General features: G+C 47.2%; 1 protein-coding gene across 1 annotated transcript; it reads left to right on the top strand.

Moving 5' to 3' along the window:
* The first annotated feature begins 13,429 nt into the window (after nucleotides 1–13,429).
* On the top strand, nucleotides 13,430–20,630 carry GPRC5A (G protein-coupled receptor class C group 5 member A). Its single transcript, XM_040555369.1, has 4 exons — nucleotides 13,430–13,625; nucleotides 16,560–17,530; nucleotides 18,551–18,603; nucleotides 19,280–20,630. Exons 2-4 carry the CDS (start codon nucleotides 16,606–16,608, stop codon nucleotides 19,370–19,372), a joined length of 1,071 nt encoding a protein of 356 aa, XP_040411303.1. The 5' UTR covers nucleotides 13,430–13,625; nucleotides 16,560–16,605; the 3' UTR covers nucleotides 19,373–20,630.
* Nucleotides 20,631–22,110: the final 1,480 nt, after the last annotated feature.

Here is a 22,110-nt window from a genome sequence, read left to right as displayed (position 1 = left end):
GGAACCAGTGTGGGAAATCCCAGGGATTTTTATTCTGTGGTGGCGGCCTAAGTCTGCTTAAAGTAGTCATAGGACTGAAGCTGGATATATCAGCTCAGTTTGAAGGTTATGTGAGGAATGCAGCCTGGTCCAAAGACCTGAGAGCCTTTCAGTCAGCCCCCAAAACCAGGGATGACAGAGTGGTGATGTTCCAGTAACACTGTTTGTGCTGTGAAGAGCCTCAGGTTACGTGGGAACTCTGAGTAAGAAGTGATTGGGAATCTGGAGGGACTTAGTTATGAAGCAGGTCTGAAATTAGTAAACATTCACAGTTTAGCCAAGCACTGAAGAAGGAAAATGTCCAACATACTTGAAAGCTCTTGGAAGTACTTGAAAAGGAATGGAATTGATTACATGACCTGTGAAAGACACAGGCATGTACCAAGCATTTTGATCTTGTACAAATGTGAAGTTGTGGTTTGCCTGCAGTGGCATGCAAGGACTTTCTGTGAACACTGAAGTGAGCAATTAATTCCTGTAAATGTTGCAGAGCAAATAAATACTGTAAAAATACAGTTTTGGTGCCAGAAGTAGTTAAATAGTCATTCTGAATTCTTACGGGCTCTTGCCTAAGTACTTACCAGATAATTTTGGGGAAAAAAACTCTTACCGTGGAAACTCAGAGAATCAGAATATGAGTTTGACATAGAAGCCCAAGCTTTGGGTTAACCCCTGAGCTTTGAGAAGGGGAAAAAAAAAGTTGAAGGAAACTTAGTCCTTAGAATTTTTTTTTTCTCCTGGTCAAGCTATGAAAGCTCCCTCTAAATAACTATTTGACAGGAAGTGTAGAGGATGTTTTTTCTCTGGCATCTGGGAAATGAGAATAGTCTCGCTGTCTGGCCATGGGATAGATACAGCCATGTCTCTAGAGCTGTACCTCTTCCTGAGAACCCTCCAGATGTGGAGACGTGCTAATGACAATAGTGCTTTCTGCTGCCAAAGCCCCCTGGGACCTGGGTTTGTGCCTTCCTGCCTATGACAGGCAAGTGCACATCATGTTTCATGGGAGGGTATATGTTGGACTGTGCCAAGGTCATGCCTAGTTGTGCGATAGGAGATGGCGGCACTATGCAGTTTTCAGCTGTTGACATTGTTGATCCTTGGGGAGGGGTGGGTGCCCTTGGAGCTTGTTCAGTAGTTTTGGGGGAAGTGTCTGTAAACATGAAGCTGATTAGAGGCTGATGCAGGATAATTCTATGTGCCCACAAGGAAGAGAGCGCACGGCAAAGATTTTATCTTTGCCTTCTCTGCTGGAGGATCATCATAATTGCAGAGATGTACATGCTGCTTCATTGCCTTTCTATAACAAACTGTAGGGGTAGAACTTTGTCAAAAGTTTCTGCCTTTCATTATGCATTTGGCTTGGTATTTCTGTGAAGGTTCCTGAGGATAGGAGATGCAATGTGGGCTCTCTATGTGAAAAGGGGGAAATGCTTTGTCTTCCATTCAAATCCTAGCAAAGGCAGAAAAAGAACCCTGTTGACATGTCTCTCACAGAAGCTATTTCTTCTGTCCAACACTTCTTCCTTTTTATATATTCTTCTTAAGAAAGGTAGCTAGTCGTCACATTTCCCGTTTAGACTGATTTAAATCTCCTGTATCCTCTTTAAGATTTTTCACCCACAAACACATCTCTGTGTAAAGAAAGGCAAATAGCAAAACTCGCTCTGCAAGTCTTCCATGTGAGGTAGAGGGAGGGTTGCATGATAACTTTTATGTTGGCTTTCCAGAAGGAAATGATTCTTGTGTGCTTTTCTTCTGATCCATCCCATGAACCAGGGCTTATGAATGAAATCTGTTGGCTTTAACATAGAAAAAGGTCTTTTGCATAATAAAAGTTGGTGTCATAAAAATAACTTCTATAGAGTAGCAATGGAATGTGAGTGCAATATCCATGGAGCAAGCCTTGCAGAGAAAGTGTGGAGAGATTTATTTATTTATTAGTTTTTTATTTATTAGTTTAATTTATTTATTATGGAGTTTTATTTAATGCAACAAAAAGTAAGGAATGATAAATTTCCTACTAGTGACTGATTTTCTGTTCCTTCTGTTCATGTGCATACATGCAGGTGTGTTAAACCCTTATCTTGGTGCATGCCAGAGGCTCTATATGGTTGTTAAAGACTAGTCATCCCCAAACACAATCAACAATATAAAGCAGATACCCTAATAGACCCCTTTGACAGAGCCTAGACAGAATCAGTTTTCTTTTCCTGCAATTGCAGGTCTCAAAAAGCCTCTTAGAGATTCTGCAGATCTATGGGCAATTTTCCACTAGATAGACTTGTCGTGTATACGTATCTTTATCTAAGGCTCTCCGCACCCTTTCACGAGGATTACTTTAGTATTGACCAGGAATCTTGGAGTCACTTTTCCAATTTTCAAGAAAAGTTTAGGTGAAAACGCAAGTTTTTAAAAATTCAGAGTATTGGCTCTACTGCCCAGAATGGATAATACAGTAACTGTTTATAAATGATCTGTGGAAGAAATGTCAGCAGTAGTTTGACAGCCTATTCGCATTAAGATCAAATGTAGAGGGAGCTTCCCTTCTGCCTGCTTGGTGATCTTGCTCCAGTCAAGCTTGCTTTTCTCAGTCAGGTTTGTTAGAGAGCCCTTGTGAGGCATGACAGAGGTTTGTGATCCTTTGACTATTCCAAGGCTCCCACTCAGATATGATTCCTTTTACTCCAGTTAAATTGCCTCTATTTAGCTCAGAGGATGACTTTTTGAAGACCCACCCTCAGATTTCCAGGCTACCTCACTTCTTTGAAAATGCCAGTGCTGCTTTTGCAAGTCAGATGATGACATCTGATCTGGCCTATGGATGTCTCTTTGTGACTAATGAGGATTCTCCCTCTCCATGGTGGCTTGTTTAGGCTGATGGAAAGGCAATTGTTCTATCCATTATCTCTTCTTTTTGGTTTTGTTTTTATGTGGACTGTTGGTGAATGTGACTGCCACGTTCCTCTTAAAATCCTACTGCAGACAGTTTTGGCTCTTTTAAATTTGGTAGAAGCAGTAGACGTAGAAGGAGATGTGGCTAATGAGGGTCTGGTAGCTTCCAATTGTTGATAAACTTGTTGTGCAAAGGGAGGGCAATTTGCTGATGGGCATAGTTTCTTTGGTGAGTGTCGTTATCTCTTTATCTTTGGCCCCAAAAAGGCCAGTTGTATCCTGGGGAGCATCAGGCACTGCACTGCTAGTTGATCAAGAGAAGGGATTGTCCTGCTCCGCACTGCGCTGGTGCAGCCTTACCTCGAGTACTGGGTGCAATTTTGCACACCACAGTATAGGAAGACCATAAAACTATTAGAGTGTGTCCAAAGGAGGGCTGTGAAGATGGTGAAGGGCCTAGAGGGCAAGACGTGTGAGGAGTGGCTGAGGTCTCATGGTTTGTTCAGCCCAGAGCAGAGCAGGCTGAGGGGAGGCCTCATGGCGGCCTGCAGCTCCCTCACGAGGGGAGCGGAGGGGCAGGCGCTGAGCTCTGCTCTCTGGGGACAGCGACAGGACCCAAGGGAACGGCATGGAGCTGGGACAGGGGAGGGTCAGGCTGGGGGTTAGGGAAAGGTTCTGCACGCAGGGGGTGGTTGGGCACTGGGACAGGCTCCCCAGGGCAGTGGTCATGGCACCAAGCCTGACGGAGTTCAAGAAGCATTTGGATAACGCTCTCAGACACATGGTCTGATTTTTGGTTGGTCCTGCGTGGAGCCAGGAGTTGGACTTGATGATGCTTGTGGGTCCCTTCCAAATCAGGATATTCTGTAATTCTGTTTTATACATACAGCAAAGGAGGTTCTTGGTTTGGGGGGTTGTTTAAAGCCTTTGGGGGCTTTAAACAACCTTTGACAAGCAGAGATCTGAAGCCAACCATGGCTAGGTGACCTTGCCTTGAAGCGATCTGTCTCTCAGGATCTGGACACTCATCTCACTGACCTTCACAATGACAGGACACGTGTCATCTCCTGCCTGCTTTGCTGAAGCAAGGTAACTGCACCAGAAGCCATGTTGAGCCTTAAAATGAATCTTGGATTGAAAGAAACAGCCTGTGAAATTGTGCACAGCCCCAGGTCCACCTTCAGCTTGGACGTGTTCTCGGACTGAAGTGGGCAACGGGCTGGGCCCTGAGGTGGAAGACGGGACTGCCCCCTCTGAGCAGGTTAGCCTGCTTGCTCAGTACCTCAGCAAAATCTCATTGCCCAGACGAGCAGAAAGAGGCAAGCTCTGCTTTTCTGTATTGTCTGCAGGATTGCATCACTACACAGTCCTCTCCCATCATCTGATAAGATAAAGCTGAACAAGGGACTCCACTGACCTTTGGAAGCATTTGGTGACTGCAGTCCTGGGGCAGTGCCAGCTGCAGGGGAACAGAGCTGGGAGGCACTCTGCCAGCGTGGAGGAATCTCTCCGCGTGGCCTAGGGTAGGGGAGCCCCTCTGCCCCTGAGTCCCTGGGTGCTGCCTCCCTCCCTGTCTGCAGGCCTCTTTGCATGGACTGATTATTTCTGAAGCGTCAGCCAAGGCCTCCTTTCGTGTATTTAACCAGCACCCAAATGCAGATGGTTCAGGCCTGCTGAACCCTGCTGCTATCCCCCCTGAGCAGGGTTTCCTCGTGCTCAGCATGCCCCAGAACACATTGCATTATTAAGCCTCCATTATTTGGTGCATTTTTGGGACCTCCCATCTCCTCGCCCTCTTTACCCATTCTTACCCATTCTTACATGTTTGACTTCCTGCCTTCACCAAGACAGTCTCATGCATGCATGCCCTTTTCTAAAGTAGCTCCTGCACTCTTCCCTGCTCACCTTGCCCATCTGAGCAGCCTGCAAGCAGGTCCCTAAGCTGCCCAAGAGATGGTTCTCTGCTTTGCTGCTCACATCTGACCATGATGTGGTCCTGCAGGCTGTTCTCCCTGGCAATGGGCAGGTGCCTGCCTGGCCCTTTTGCCACCAGCTCTGCCTGCCTTGTGTTTTCCAGGGCAGGGGGAGATGTGAGCTGCCTCAGCAATTCCTCTGTGGCTCTCCCTGTACTGATGGCATTTTAGGAGGCAATTGCACTTTGAAGCCTCTTGCTAGAGGAAACCACTACAGCCCTGTGCAGGTGGAGATCCCTCCATTGCACAGCTGCAGGACTATCTTATCCAGTCAGGGACAGACTGGGGTCTGTGTTCACAGATGCTCTAGAAGATGCAAAGCAATGAGGTAAATGAAACAAGGCAATGGAGACCCTGCTGGGCCTGCAGGGCCAGCTTCTCATTGCTTGATAATGTAGGATTGCTTGTTAGGGAAGTGGTGGTTAATTTGTATTCAGCAACTTGTATTAGTCTTAAATCTGATTGGTGAGTAAAGAGAAGGATGGTTAGATAGAAGGCAAACCTATCAAATTTTTCTGCTGTCATGGAAGATCAGGATACATCCTAACCAGTAACGCTCAACAGCCCTGTTTCTCTGGTTCACAGTAATAAATGAGTGGTTAGGAAAATCAGATTTCAATTCGCTGGCAGAGGTTTTAACCATGTGTACATCTAGATTAACCACTTTGGAGATTGGGGATTAACTGTTATGTAACAGCAAACATTTTTTAATTAGAAACAGGATGGCAACAGATGCCGTGTTTGCTAAAGAAGCCAGACTGTCATGTAATACATCCAGAATGTGTGTTTTGTTTGGCAGGATCACACATGGATTGTCACTTTCCTTTGCATTTACCTCTAGTAAAAACACGCTGCTGGTCAGACAGGTGAATCATTATAAACTGGATTGAGTTCTTAGTTGGGTTGTCAGATAAGAGCTGAAGCTGGTTTAGTGCTGTTCCAGTTCAACACAGCTTCAAATTCACTGTGTGAGTTCAGTTCTGGTTCAAGGAAACCTAACTGTAAGCTGGCTGATCAGGTTGAGGCTGGCTCCTTAGAGCTGGAAAGGCTATTTAGTCTATGAAAGCCTAGCATGCAAAGTCATAGGGCTGGCGATGAAGACATCCGTTGACCCAATCCAGAATAACATCCAGACTCTAATCCCATGTAATGTAAGATCTCATGGTAACTTCTGCCCATACATACATCATGGCCCTGTAACTTGGTAAAACCCTTGGGATCAGCAATATTTTTGCTCAGATCCATAGCATATGTGGAATTCCTTCATTCCATTACAGCATAGACTTTTTTCAAGAATGTATTTTAGCTTATCCCACACGTGATATGATGTGTCATGTGCCAAACAGAAGGTCAGAGCCAAAATGTTTGGCAATTCCTTTAGCCTTCTAAGAATGTAATCACACAGGCAATAATTTTCTCATGTGATTACATGAGCCTCCCCGCAGGTCCCAGAGATGGGTTATTACTTGCTCCCTGAAATGTGGTGGCACTGTCTGATGCCCAACAGTGACTTGGTTTTACCCTGGGGTGAGGTCTTATATGTGGCCAGGGATTCCTGGAAAAGTGCTTCACAGCCTTTTCAGAAGAGCTGCTCCTACACTAGCCAGTTTTTTGTTGTTGTTGTTGTTTTTTTCCATTACTGCAAACAAATGTCTGTTATGGCAGTTTGTTAATAATGAACAAGGAAGAGATTATCAGGCAATGCAACAACTGTGGAAGAGGAGCAGAACCTGCTGTGGGGAGATTGAAGCTTCCCTTTGCCATGGGAAAGCAAAGACATGCACACACCAAGAGCAGTCTCATCTCTCTGATGCGTTGCTGGATTGCTGATATCATTAGCTGAAGCTGCATTTGCATTTTTAAAGAGGTTAATTGGCAACTAAGCCTTCATTAAACACTTCCCTGGGGCATGGCTGTCACTGGGGGTGTGTGTAACTTTGTTTACTAAGCAAAGCATCCCAGGGCTGCTGGGTCTGGAGAGCAGCAGGGAGCCCAGAGGCTCCAGAGGGAGAGTTTGCTGACCCATCCCTCCTAGAGGAAAGGTGAGAGTGAGCGAGGGGAGAGGAGTGTAGCAGGGCCAGTTTTTAGCTTAAAAGGTGCTCCTTAGTTGAGGTTATTGGTCCAAATTGGACAAAAATCCATTGGCACGTTCTCTTTCTCTCCGTACCGCAAGCCAGAAGCTTTGCAAACCTGTCTTCTTCCTGCCAAGTTCTCTCCATTTGGCTACTAATAATGACAGCATATTGACATTCTTCCCCCTAGCTTAGAGGAGCTCCTGGATTGTCAAGAAGGTTGGAAGAAACATAAGTAATGCCAGAAATTTAGCAATCAGCTGTGTATTCTGTCTGGTTCAAACACCCCTTTTCTCTTTTCCTTCACCTTCACCCAGCCCCGGGCACAGCATCCAGACTGGATGTTCCTGGAAAGCACAAGTTTCTAGTTGATGTTTAACAGCGTAATACTCTTTTCTAACCCAGCGTTGCTTGTTGTTTCAATCTGTGTACACGCAGCAAGTTTGCGAAGTCTTTTGTGACCACCAAGCAAGAGAAGAGAAAGGCACCTGGCTCGATTGTAGGCAGCCCCACAATCTTATCTGAAATGAAAGTGTGAGGTGAATCAGAGAATCAATCCCAGCAGCAGAAGAGGAGACGCTTCAAGTCCTGCCAGCTGGTCTGAATCACCAGTGGAAATTTCCGTTTGAACTTTTGATGAAAGGATGGCTTTTTGGTTAAAGGAGTGAGGAAGAGTGTGTGTGTTTATTCTCTGTGTCTGACTCCATGTGTAAGGCTTCATATGCTGAGTTATTTTTCCTTTGCTTTTGTTGGAAAGCTTAATACAGTAAGAATGGGAATTTTATGTATAGACTTCACTTTCCAGTCGGCTCTCCCCTTGAGATCTCAACTCTTTATTATGATAGAATTAAAGGGAAAATAATGAAATGGATTACATTACGGCCTCAGCTTCAGTTCTCAAGTACTTAATCTCTCTGGCTAGGATTCAAATCTATGGCCTTTAAGTGCTCCATCTTACAAAGTGCAGACACTGAACCAAATAGCATTTAAAGAGGGTAGATTTTTCAGATTCAGCTTCAGAAAGCAAGGGAAGAGGTCCTGTAACAATGGAGCATGGGAAGAACATCCTGCAGTGAGTTTTTAGGGGAAAACGTTTTCAGTGGTGATAGTGGCTTGCAATTGTCCGCTCTCTTAGCCCCCCTGGCTCCTGCCTTCAACAGCGGTACCCTTGCACCTTGCAAATCCTACATTTTTATCTAGTTTTAATACCTATTGCAACAGCAGAGGCAGGAGAGACACAGGTGGCGTGGGACTGGGTGCGGCCAGGCTGCTACGTGTGCATGCCTGCGAGCAAGAATGTGTGTTCGTTTGCGGTTAAATGCCCACCGAGATCGGCTAGAAACTGCAGTGAGAGGCATCATCTTACAGAAGCAAGCGGCTGGGGCTGGAATGCTCTCAGGCTGCTTAGGCACACCCATTTAAATTTCTGTCTCGGTTAAACAGATACAATAGGGCACTGTTTCCTCCTCATTTTCCCCAAGTGCAGCTATTTGAATGTGTATCATTATGTCATAGATTTCAACGCTGTTTAACCACTAGATGCAGCAGGCGTGCATGAAATGAGTATTGCTATGGCTCTTAGTGAGCTTAATGTCACTGGTGATACTCAGAGGTTGGAGGTCTCAGGAATGTTTCTTGCACAAAAACAGCCCTCTGCAGAGCCTCTTATCCAAGCCACAGCTATCAGATGAGATCAGTCTCACACTCCAGGGCAGAAAGTGTGTCTTGGAAAATCTATTGCCAACAGCCACCTGTGCAAAGAGATGGTCTAATCATCTCCCAGTGAGCATCTCAGCCAGCCACCTCAACCCCCAGCAAGGAGTGAAAAAGGAAAGCTACCCAAACCCTAGTGGGCAAGGAATACCAAAGGGAACCCCGTTAGAGGCCAGGCAAGGGTACTCAGATGAGAAGGACTGGCACAAGGGAAAGCAAAAGTCAGCTCCTCCTGGCGTACTTGCAGATGGTTTCTCTGCCAGGGTTCACCAGTTAAAGATGCAGCCAGACATCCCCTCCCTTCTAAATCGTTTGCCCAGACTTGGGATCATCCTTTCTGGGAGAGAGAAAATGTGTGTTCTTCTGATTCAAATTTGGCATGTCTTGCTTTCCAGGGGTGTCAGGTAACATCCCTACCATTTGGTATGCTTTCAGATCCCCTGTTTCCTGAAAATTGCACGCTCCTCCCCAGATATGTGTCTACATACATGACCCACCAGTGCAACTTTCTGCTTCAGGAACACACAGCATCAGCACAAAAGTGGATGATGTTAATGCCAAAAGGACTGGAACCCTATTAGCTCCCCAGGTGGTGGGTACAGAATATCTCCAGAAAACTACACCTGGAGGAATGACTTGGTTGTCATCAGTGAAGCATTTATCAGTATATGCTTGAAAGTCCAAAAGGAGTTGCTAAATCTATTTTTCATTGAACTTGCTCACAGCCTTCAAGGGCACCAGCCCCGTTTCATGAGAAGGCTCTTCCTAGCCAAAGTGATCCCAGCCACAGATGCTCATAGTTGTTTTCCTCTTCTTTCTTCCTGTTCTTGCTCAGGATTCTGCACTTATGGTGTATGAAAAATAATGTGCCATGGCCTAGGAGCAAGTCTAAGGCATAGAGTCAGGACAGTTTTGGTGGGTGCTTCAGGAGCCATCCCCTGGGTTTCCAGGCAGAAGGGTGGCCATACTTGGGTTTGCATAAGGAAGCAATCCCGTTTGCAGCAAAAAACCTACTCATTTAATGAAGGAAGCTTCTGAGAGAAGGAAGTGGCAACCAACGCTTCCTGGAAAAGTAGCACACCAGTGTTACATACTAGAAATGTTTATTTTGTTAGTGAAACTGAAAATGGTAAGCAGCACATGTGCAGTTTGGAAGAGCTGATGGCTGCAGAGACAAGTAACAGCTCTGAAGGACACCACTATGAGTTTCTTTTTCAAATTTTTTAGAAAACATTCACTTCTTGGTGTCAAGTATTCATTTCCAAAGAAAAAGCACTTGACTCTTAGGTAGGGGTTTGGGTAATCCTTGGATACATGCTTTCAGAGCCAGAGCAGAGGGGCTTCAGGGATGGGACCCCCAGAACAAAGTCCAGTGTTATGGGGAGGTGGCACCCAGAAATGACGGCCCCTGCCCTTGTCTTCACCCCCGACTAAGGCAGAGTGCTCCAAGCTGGCTACCTGGGCTGGAGGTCTGTCACCTCTGGGCTAGTCCCGTCCCATGACTATTTCCAAGGGTGTTGTAATGTTTGTATCTGATCTGATTTAAGACCGCAGGAAATGGAAGGGGCAGGACAGGGTGGAGGCTGCTGCAATGTTAGCTCAGTGTGAAGGAGATAAGTGCTGGCTGGAGGAGTTTTCAAGGAGAAAGTCTGCTCTTGTGTTGTCAACATACTGCACAGGTGGCTAAGCAGAAGGAATGACACAAACACATTCACAACTCAGCGAATATCACTGACCAAAAATACACGTCATTTAGACACATTCCAGAGCACCAAGCACCGTCTCTCCCCATGTGTCTAATTGCTTTATTACTTGGTTTTATAGAAGTTACAAACTCACTCCCTGAACCTCCTAGGTACGCTCTCTCCTCCAGACCTGGCTGTGATGAGAGGGGCTGCAGTGCTCTGCCCTTGGCAGATGGCTCCATGCTGAAGTTGGTGGAGCAGGGTTGGCCCCGGGCTTCAGGGCACTGTGGGCAGCACCAGGCATTGGCACCTCAGGACCAGAGAAGGGGAAAAGAGTAGAGCCAACACATAGGGATAACCCAGCTGCTGCTCCCTCCCATTCACCGGCAGCCAGCTTGGCTTTCCAGGCCCATGCTATGGCCAAAGCAAACCGACTTGCTACCAACAGCCTCCCAACCCAAGGGACCTGCCAACATCACCAGTTTTTTGCTACTGTCTTGTGTTGCAATGATTTTGGAGGCTTGGTATGCAATTCAGACGACAGGTATAAAGATCTATATCTGAATTAATTACCTTACTTCTTATCTCACTTTCTCTCTGATGGAGGGAAAATAGTACTTCTTAGGTGTGATTTGTTTCATCCAGAGCAGGTCAACTGAAACTCCACTGGAAGTGTTTCTTTTTCTTCACCAGCCACAGTGGCAATCTGGACAACAGGCTCACATGAAGAAGGCTACTCTGTAGACACCTGGGACTCAATTCAGTTGACTACACACTACTGCTGTCTGAGATCCCCTGGGTTATCCAGTGTCAGCAGATGCTCCAGAAGGGTAGCTTCCCACAGCTCTTGTATCCCATATGCCAGCCCCGTGCTGGTGACTCAGTTACTCTACAGTACCTTGACATATTTATCAGTGTTGATGTGCCAGAATGAAGTCCATATGGTGAACATCTACACCCAGGTGCCTACATATAAGCCGGACATCTCAGCTCTGAAATAGTTGGTGGAACATCAGTACTCAGTGGAAAAATGTACTCTTACTAAGGTGTTTTGAGATGCCTTAGGATATCCAAAACATCTGCACAGAGCTGCCAGATCTGCTACAGGAGGTATGGGAAATCCATGTATGTGCTCCTGGAGCAGCCGCTGGAAATATACCCTGTGGCATCTCAAATGAGTTCTGAGACACCCAGCTCACAATTAGGTAATAACCCATAAACATCTAAATTTAGGTGCCTCTATCTGCAAGTTGCATCCCATCCCTAAAGTGAGGTGACAGTCACCTCACCTTTCCAGTGTGACCATCATGCCATTTGCAAGCTCTCATGTAGACTGGTGACACTTCTCCACCCTCCTCAGCACAGCATGAGGGCATGGGCCACCACTTCTCACTCTACCACAGTTCAGCAGCCCTTGGACTCCTTGGTCACTTGGGATGTTTTGTAAAAATCCAGCCCTATGTATTAGTTAGTATCTTGAAAGTACAGAGTGTGCTTGATGACTGACTCACAAGGATTTCTCAGGCATTCTGGAAAATGTCAGTGTTAATCTTCTTATCTTTTCTTCATTTTTTACCCACAAACCTGATATAATTTGACGTGCTGACTTCCATGGGGTCTTGTGTGTCTGTGTAAATGTAGCAAAGTAGCTGACAATCCATAATGTGCTCTGACAAGATGCAAATGGGTTGGTGAGTGACCGGTGACCTTTGAAAGCTTCTAGGGATTTCTTCCTAGACCAGCTGGGTCCCACTGAGCCAGAGCTAAACTCCTCTCCATCACCCCCTTCTTTCCTCCTCTCATTTTTCACAGCTGCCTCTTCTTGGCTGGCCCACTGAGCCTGGGACCTACTTTCAAGTTAAGATTAATTTTATATAAAGAAACCCGCTATGCTCTTTCCTGAGAAGCCTCAGCTTTTTCCAGTGAAATGAAAGCAGGAAGGCCACGAGGAGCAGCCCACCCCACAGCGGCTGCCCCAAGTGTTGCCATTCACTCCAGGAGCCAGGCATCCCTGCAGTCCCCCGTCTGCTTCTAGGGAGTGTGCAAAAGAGGACTCAGAAAAACACATTTGTACATGGCTTGTGAGTATCTCCATGTGCAACATTCAAATGAAATAAACCAGGGACTCCAGACTAAGCGAGTAAGAACGAACATGCAGGTGAGGTAGCCACTGGTACCCAGACCTCCGCACAGGCATTTGCTGCCACTCCCACAGTACTGGGAAGGATCACGTCCTTCATGGGGTGGGAGGGATTTCCAGACTTAGGGGCTTGGTGTGGATAGGCCCAAATGTCGTTTCTTTAATCAGAATAATAAAATACTCCCAGTGAGTAACTTTTGAAGCAGTAGATGAAGTCACGAACCCATTGAAGATACCCCCCCTGGCTTTGAATGGATTTGTGCTGATGGGTGTGTCAGGCCAGAGGCACAATGTGGAGCAAGGGGGAATTTGTCATTGCCTTCACCATTTGGGCCAGCACCTTGGACAACATGACTCAGTGCCTGCGAGCAGGCAGAGCTGCACTGCCAGAGAGCAGGGCTGGGCAGAGCGAGGCCCCGGGAAAGGCAAGCTGCCCTTGGGAAGCAGCACATGGCTCTCTCTGGCACCCGTGGAAGTGATGAGAGGAGAGAGAGCAGGACGTGTGCCCACACACGGATGCAGGTCCCAGCAAGAGCCCAGAGAAACTGTCCCTGGAGCCAGGCTTGCAGCTGCTCTTCCTCCAGGTGCTATGGGGCCATTTGCATCCTGAGACCTCCTCCATGTCCACCTCGAAAGCAGTTATCTGGCAAGAAAGCATGCACCCAGGCAAAAGGCTTAGAGCAGACAGGGGACACGCTTCTGTTCATAGCCATGGCCCTCCTCTACAGGTGCCAGGAGTCAGACAGAGAAGCGCCTTATCAGACACTTGGCTGAGCAGCATTTGGCCCAGACCCTGGGCTGGGACAGGCTCCATCCCCACCCTGCCGCAGGGGTGACTGCCCCGCTGACGTCAGGAGCCCAGGCTTCATTTCCTGGCACGGGGACCGTATTTTCATAGCAGCGTCGGAGAGGTAGTGGAACTGGAATAGGTGTGCTCAGCCACACCTCCACAGCCCTCCAGCTTTTAAAGCTCCCAGGGAGCGCAAGCGCAGGGCTGCTGCTCCACTGGGGTCACAGGAGAGGAGGTGACTGTGTTACTGGTGTGCTGGGAGGTGGCCTCTTCCAGCTGGAGCCTCTTTGCTGCCTTCTCCGGGCAGGACCCACAAAGGTAATTCCAGGCAATATCCTACAGGATCCAGAGTGGACCCATGCTGTGCGCCCGGGGTGGGATGGCGTGCAGGACCACGGATATAGGGGTGGGAGAGGAGGGTGCGTGGGGTGCCATGGCAAACAGAGACTGCCTCCCACCCCTGACTCTAACCTGGGACTGCCAGCTGGAGCTGGGGGAGTTATGACAGACTTTGCTGGGATGTGATTTGAAATTTGTGGCTGGATGAGCATATTTTATGCACGAGTATCAATGAGAGAACAGGCTCAGGCTGGAGGGAGAAGACTCAGCACTACAGTGAGGACCACAGTTTGGGGTGAGCTGTGATGCAGATGCAGCAGTAGTGAAGTTACCGCAGCACAGGCTTCCTTGCACAGACTGCAGAGCCCCTGGAAATCCTGGAGATTCATGTAGGTGCCAGATGGGCAGGCTCAGCTTCTGGGGAGAGGGAGACAGGGCAGAGACTCTTCATATCTCGTATGCCATCCATCCTGGGAAAAAAGAAAAAGGAGTAAAAATAACAGTAAGTGGCCCAGTTCTCCAAGACAGGAAGGTTTTCTACATCCTGTTTGTTCCAAGTGCCTGGAACAAACAGCTGGTGGTGTGGCAAGCACCACTTGCAGTAAGCATCAGACAGGTCCCACAGCTAGGTGTGCACTCTGTGCTGCCCTGGGGTCTCGTTGGCTCTCTGGGCTCTCTACCTGCCCCGACAGCCGGCATTGGTCTGGACCTGTCGGAGCTGGGAATAGACAAACTGATCTGATCAACAGCAGCTTTCTGTGGATAAAATTGTAGCATTTGCTCTCTAGTTTTTCAAAAAGATTCATTATTCATTTTTCACAAATGTCAAGATAACTCTCAACTATTTGTACAAGTGACTGTAAATCCCCATAATGTTATGAATAATGATTTGCAAAAACTTTTGCATGTATTATTCACCGTCATTCTCTCCACAAGATTCCAGAGCTCCCTCATACTTTGCATTTTATTGTAGCCAGCTTTTTGAAGAGCTGCACATCTCCTTTAACAGAGTGAGGTTAAAAGCTGGAAATATATTTCACCATTTCTAATCAGGTAACATTGAGGTGTATGTGGGGCTGGGAGTCAGTCAGTGATGTTTTCCCCCTTCATTTATCCCTTGGTTAGGTCAGCTGCCATTTATTGAAGACTCAACCTCCTCTCCCCAGAATGTGTCTTAACACTAGCCTTGTAATTGCAGTATGTTGTTCTGGAGGGGGAAAATCAAGGTAAATGGCACAGCAAGCAAGATCAACTTTTTTTTTTGTTGATATATCAGAAAAGAAAGACCTTGGCTTTCCAGTGCAGGTCACCGTTAAGGCCAGATTTTCCCATGTTTCATGCTGCTATTGTGTCTAAACTCCTATTTTGAGAGATTTTAGAGACTGGATCTAACTGAACAATTTGGACCTACAAAGCACTACCTGCCGCTGGGATCTAAGTTCACTCAGTGCCTGCATAATGGGCAATAAAGTGTCCAATGTCCTCTTGCAGTGGTTTCTGCACATGCTTCAGGCTCCCAAAGAAGTAGGCAACTTAATTCCCCATGGTGATGGGCGGAGCTCACCTAAACAGCCCTTTGATCCCCTGGCGAGACAGGCTTAAACCAGGCTTACTCAGCCAGCACTGAACTCTTCGTGATGAGACAGCAGGAACACGCTAGGTGTGTTGGAAGACTGTGCGCACCCTTGACTCATGGACTCCTTGAGCAGTAACTTGTTGGTTACTTCTCATGTAATGACAATATTAGCTCTGACATGTCAGGCCTTTAGCTACACAAGGCAATAATTTCGGGAGGGGGCTGAGATATTTGGAATAGTTCTTATTGCTGCACTACCCTGAAGAAGGAGGACTGTGAGCTTGGGGTTCATGGTTAGTTTCATAGAATCTTAGAGTCATAGAATCACAGAATGGTTTGGGTTAGAAGTGACCTTAAAGACCATCTAATTCCACACCCTTTCCATGGGCAGGGACACCTCCCAACATACCAGGTTGCCCAAAGCCCTATCCAGCTTGGCTTTGAACATTGCCAAGAATGGGGCATCCACAGCTTCTCTGGGCAACCTGTGCCAGTGCCTCATCACCCTTGTAGTAAAGAACTTCTGAATATCTAATCTAAACGTACTCCCTTTTAGTTTAAAGCCATTACCCTTTGTCATATCACTACACTCCCTGATAGAAGAGCCCCTCCCCAGATTTCCTGTAGGCCCCTTTTAGGTACTGGAAGACTGCTATAAAATCTCCCCGGAGCCTTCTCTTTTCCAGGCGAAACAACCCCAATATTTTCCTTTATTTTCTATTTAAATTGCACTGAGAAGAGTTGTGCTGGAGGCATCCAAGTTAGTTATCTGCAGGATAAAAGGCAGTTAAAGCTTCCTTTCACTCATACCCATAAACAAAAGCCACAAGTGTTTCAGAGAAAGTAATAGAGGGAAAACAAACTAAGGAGAGTTTCCTGTTCTGTATTGCTCATCTTTGGAGCTCACTAGTACCGGGTACTGATGTTGTTTGAACTTGTCAAAAGAGTGTAAATTGTATCATGATTAACACATGCTCTTGTATCACCTGGGACAAAAGTGACAAGGCAGCTCAGTCTCAGTGCCACAGGGCGCCAGGCTAACACCTGCAAAAGGGCCTCACCTTCCTCCTGCTGCCCACACTCCTGCAGCATTGCACAACCTTGTGCACAGTGCAGAGGACTTGTAAGGTGAATCGCCTCCTGCTAAGGGGCTTGGCTTGCCTTTGATAGAGAGCCAGAGCCAAACAGGGGGACAGCTCTGCTGCCACAGCCCCATGTCCTTAGCACTGTCGTGTCCTTGCCTGGTGAGGTGGGGATGGACATCTGTCCTCTCCTTCCCCAGTGCTGCAGCACCCAGGTGGTTGATGCAACAGCCTGTGACTTTTCTCTTTCTACAGCTTCGAGGAAACATTTCCCAGTGGGGTTGTTCAAGAAGGCACCAGGATGGCGACGCCAGTTCCCCGAGGCTGCGGCAGCATCCATTCTGACTACTACCTGCTCTGTGACATGGAGCAGGCCTGGGGGATTGTCCTGGAGTCACTGGCTACAGCTGGAGTCCTCGTCACCATTTTCCTCATCTGCTCCCTCTTCTTCCTCATCTGTAAAGTCCAAGACAACAACAAGAGGCACATGATCTCCATTTACTTCTTCTTCCTCTTAGGAACACTCGGCATTTTTGGTCTCACTTTTGCCTTCATCATTAAAAGCAATGAAAATACTCGCCCCACTCGCTTCTTCCTATTTGGAGTCCTCTTTGCACTCTGCTTCTCCAGCCTTCTCACCCATGCCTTCAACCTCATCAAACTAGTGAGAGGAAAAAAGCCCTTCTCCTGGCTGGTGTTGCTGCTACTCATTGTTTCCTTTGCCCTCGTGCAAATTGTGATCAACATTGAGTACCTAGTCACCATGCTAGTAAATTACAGAGATGATTTTCTGCTTATGCTTTCAGAGCAGGCCAACAAGGACTTTGTCATGCTTCTGATCTACGTGCTCTTCCTGATGGCTTTGACCTTCCTGATGTCCATGTTCACATTCTGTGGGCCATACAAGAGCTGGAAGAGACACGGGGCACACATCTTTGTCACTGTCCTGTTCTCCATTGCCATTTGGGTTGTGTGGATCACTATGCTCATAAAAGGCAACCAACTTTTAAATAAACCTGCCTGGGATGATCCTGTTGTGGCCATTGCTCTGGTGTCCAATGGATGGATCTTCTTGATAATGTATATTGTCCCTGAAATCTGCTTCCTCACTGCCCCTCTGAAGCTGGAGGACTACCCTCCAGAAAATGACTTCTGCCAGCCCACATTCATAAAGCAGACTACTGGAGTGGACAACCATGCCTACACCCAAGATGAAATTGTGCGAGGTATGATGAATTGATTGACTGCACTCTCCCTCAACCCTGAGCATGCATGCACCACTTATGAGTTAAAAAAGGTAGGAGGGCTACAAGACAAGACTTGAAGATGATGAATAATTTAGAGGTAGGACAGAGAAAAGTTTCAGACTGATGAAGAAATGCAAATGGAAATGGATCTCTAGACAGACCAGGGAAAAGAGTAAGGACCAAAGCAGAAACCACAGATGTGTAGGAGGAGTGACTGAGTGTCCTGGTGTGTCACGCTGAGAGGTAATTTCCTATGACTCTATTATGTCTGGAAAGTCCAGGTAAAAAATCAGGACAGTTTTTTGTTTGTCTTTTAGCAATGCTTTTGCACCTGGGACCTCTCCAAGTTATACCTAGGAGATTTTTTCTTCCAGTTCAGATCTTGTTCCCATTATCCATTTAAAAATAAAATCCCACATCCAAAAAGGAGGCAAGGAGGTCTTACTTTGCTATCTAAGTCTCATCCCTACTGGGACAAAGCAAAACATTTTATCAGCTGAGACCTTCCAAAGCTATGGAGGGGAGGTGTGACTGTACTCCTTGTGAATAGTATGATTCTCAGCAGATCCCAGTGATCTGCTGTTGAGATCGCATTTGTCCACTGCAGTCAGACCTCCTGGTTTGTCAAAGAATAGCAGAGAAAGGATGTGCTCTCTCAGGGGGTACTGCAGAGGGGGTTTTGTGAATGCCCTTTGGAGGGATTTGGCCAGAGAGGAGGAGAGTAATCGTGAGACAACAGGAGGTGGTCTAAACTCCAAGGCCACCTATGTCCTATTATTTGCAATACTATTCAGTCCTGATTTCATAAGGAAATGTTTAATAAGAAACTCACCCACGGATTTTAATGCATTCCTGCCTGCATATTGCATCGAGTTTGGTTAAACTAAAATCAGCTACTAACATAGTTGCAGGCTCTTAAGTTTCCCTTGGTGCGGTATTTCTGAGCTACCAAGTGACGCTAACTCACTACCTTTTCCCCCATTTTGTCTTGTGACTCAGGAGACAGGGAAGACCCCAGCTACTCCCCGTACTCTTCTCATTTTCAGCTGAAGGTAAGTTCACACCCCTTTTCACCCATTTCACCAGAAGCAGGCTGCAGTCCAGGGGTTGACTGGAAGGGGAGAAGGGGCAAAGCCAGATGGGCACATAGCAGGCTCTGCAGAAGCAGGTGGATGCTTCCCATGGAGCTAGGTGACTCCAGGATGTGTGCTCATGGAGGTGCCTGTGGCTGGGGGAGGGTTTGCCTGTGACCATGGGAGGCAAGAGGAACCCAAGGCAAAATCTCAGGTTTTGGTTTTCAATAATTCTTGATGTGACATCACATAAGAAGTCCCCTCTTTGAGCACAGTTCCTGCAATAGTCTGTGACCCTTCCTCAGTAGACTGCTCCTTTTCCCAGCCCATGACCTGAATGTATTCCCACCAGCCATCACCACAGGTTGGTAGTGCAGGCCCAGAGTGGCAGCCTGCATGATGCAGTGTGCGTTCACCAGTCCTCCTTCAGCCCACAGCCTGGCCAGGACTAGCAGCTCACCTTCTGTCCTCACATGTCCTCTGGAGGCATGTCTCAGCAGCTGGTTTCTGCTGCCAGAATCTTCTTCTGCAGCGTCATCAGTCACACTCTTGGGAAACCTTCAGTTCTGTTTCCCCCTCCCCCTGTATTTTTATCTCTATTTCGTAACTTTTTTTCCATTTTTTGAAAGTAAAAACTTTCTCACTTCCTTTTCAGACCATCGACACCCGGAATGATTTCTCCATCCCTCGGCCCAAGGCACAGACAAGCCCGTACCATGACTACACTGGTGGGAAAGGCCCCATGTAACAGCTCTGCAGGTAGCAAAGAGACTGAGCACCCATCAGCAGAGGCCTGGGGAATGGGCCACACGGTGACAAGTGCACTGATCCTGCAGAAGAGACAGTCTCAGACCCCTACTGGCAATGCTGATGATAAGGAGAAGGGCCCTCTTTTCCCTCGGTTCTCCCACAGGCACCCTTGTAGCCCCCTCTCATTCCTCGAACACAACTTTCAGACATGGCTCTAGCAATCCTGTCCCTGCTCACCCAGTTTCTCCGTGGGATGGAGCTCATCTCTTCAGATAGAGAAATGTCCCGGGAAGAGCCTGTCCTGTCCTATTTTCAGCAGGAATGCTGCAGAGCTAGAGTAGCAAGATCATCAGCTGGGCATGGGACCTGCTCTGCCCCAGATCAGCCCATGTGGCTGCCCACGTCTGACGGGAGAACAGGAGGGAGCAAGAGCATCAGCCCTACATGTCCTGGCTCCTACCCACCTGCGAGCACATCGCAGGTACTAGCAAGGTGCCCTTATCTAACCACCATCACTTTTGTGCCTGCCCCCAGCCCTGCTTGGCTCTCCTGCAGAATCAGTGGAGGAGAGATACAGAGAGAGATTTAAAAAAAAAAAATTAAAATAAATAGTATTCCTTTTTTTCTCTTAGATCCATCAGCTAGGGACCATACGTGATGAAGAAAATTAAAAGGCATAAAAACATCCACACATATTTACCAACACATTTTCTGATTTGCCCTCTAGCATCAGCCTCCCCACCAGCTCTGACTCCTGACCACGAGCCTCACTGAGCCCCCCAGGGAGCCTGCTGTGCCCCACAGACCCTCCCTGCCACCCCAGCCTGTGGGTGCCTGCCGACAAAACCCCTTCTCTGCAGCTGCCTGCAGTGCCCCAGTAGGATCCCATCCCATGCACCTCTGAGCTCTTCCTCCCAAATGTTTCTGTGGCATTAACACCGACATTTCCCAATCAGCCAGGCTACGGAGGATGGGCACCCTTCGTCCCAGGAATGAGCGAACACGACTGTGTGCACACGTGTGCCCGCACTTGTGCTGCAAGGACTGCACCCTGGCGATGAGCAATGAGCCTGCAGAGCTGAATCACTCTGCAGCCTGCTTTACATTTGGCAAATAGCTTTCCATGGAATTTCACATATAAATACACAGAGCTCTCCAGATCTGTGTGTATGGTACACTGGTGTCTGACACAGCTATATATTTATTTAGTACTTTGTATATGGAATATTTAATTAATAAAAACCTGAACAGCCTGACTATGAGACTGGTGTTTTTCCTCGGGGACATGGTTCCTCCAATGGCAGGTGGGGTGAGGAGTTGACAGCAGCAGCTCTCCATGGCTTGGAGTGGGCCACCTAAGAGATTACATTTGGGGGCAAAATGGGAAAGAGTTGCTGGCTTCTTCAGAGCTGTCGCTATGGACCAGTGATCAGCTGCCTGAGGATTCAGAATGGAGTTAGGACCTTCTCCATGCTACTTTTCCTGAATACAGAGAGCTGATTCAATGCTGCAAGTGCACAAGAAATGAAGAAATTTAAACTCAAGCCACAACAAGCAAATGAAGGAGAAAGGATGTGATCTTTTCATCACAGCATTTGCTTGTGTCTGCTGGGTCTATACTTCTGTATTTATTTGCTTACATCTTGCTGGGTACTCGCATTATCAGGGACAGGAAATAAATTTGTAGGTGTTTATTTAATTCAGCTTGTAAAAAGATATCTTTCTGATGTTCTGAACCCATGTAACATTTTTATTTGAAAGCAGAAACAATATCAAAGCAATAATAATAATAAAAACTATCTCCTGCTGACATGATGCTGTAGTCTCCCAATTTAGAGACTTTCTCTCCCATTAGCTTTTCCATGGTATGTCCATGGAATGTCAGGCTCCCACATATCCCTCCTCTACTCCTCTCTCCTCTAACCTACCCAGTTCCACACAAGTAACACAGAGAATGGGAGAAAAAACTCAGGGGTACTGATATAATATCAGTGAGCAGGTTGGGAAGGGGGCAGGTGAAACCATGACACAAGTTATTGACTTGCAGCCTGGAGGTAGGTGGGATGTGCTTGAAACAAGAGCAAACTTTCAAGGAATGGGCTTTTTAAGCTGGTGTGGTGACACTGATGGCTTAAATGTAGCTAGAGGGTGTTCCAGGAGGAGCCCAAAATGTGGTAAACAGAGACAGAGCCATCCCCTGCTTCAGTGGGGCTTGGTGGAGTGAAGGAGCAGGCTAACAGGAGAATAAGGGCTGAGTTCCTCACTCCTGGTTTCTGAGGCACTTGGGTGTTTCTGTGAATCTCCATTTCTTCCCAAATACAAGGGTTTTACTGGGGTCTGGCTACCCATGGGATACAGAGGTACGTTTTCTTCTATCGTGTTGGCTTTTAAAACTTCTCCATCCAACTCCCAGTCATGGAAGTGAAGTGCCACTGGTGCGGTTGACGGCAAGGTAACACTGCCTCCAAAACTGCTCTGCTGCCGACACTGTGAGTGTGGGGGGAGCTTGGTGCCATCTGAGTAAGAGAAACCAAGTCAAGGGACGTGTGTTGCACCTCCGTGGATCCCAGGCATAAATCAACTCCTTCATCAACTGGCACAGACCAAAAGGTGCCTCTCAGATGCACCTGGTCCCAGAGGCACCACAACCAGGAGGGATGAGGTATATCATACGCACTTCCATTGGTGCAGGGGACAATAATTTTTGTGATTAATTGATTGTTACTGTGCACACTA

The sequence above is a fragment of the Cygnus olor genome, chromosome 1 (genome assembly GCF_009769625.2).
Source record: "Cygnus olor isolate bCygOlo1 chromosome 1, bCygOlo1.pri.v2, whole genome shotgun sequence".
Classification (NCBI taxonomy): Eukaryota; Metazoa; Chordata; class Aves; order Anseriformes; family Anatidae; genus Cygnus; species Cygnus olor.
The sequence above is the reverse complement of the archived record's forward strand: the minus strand, read 5'-3'. Positions and strand labels throughout refer to the sequence as shown.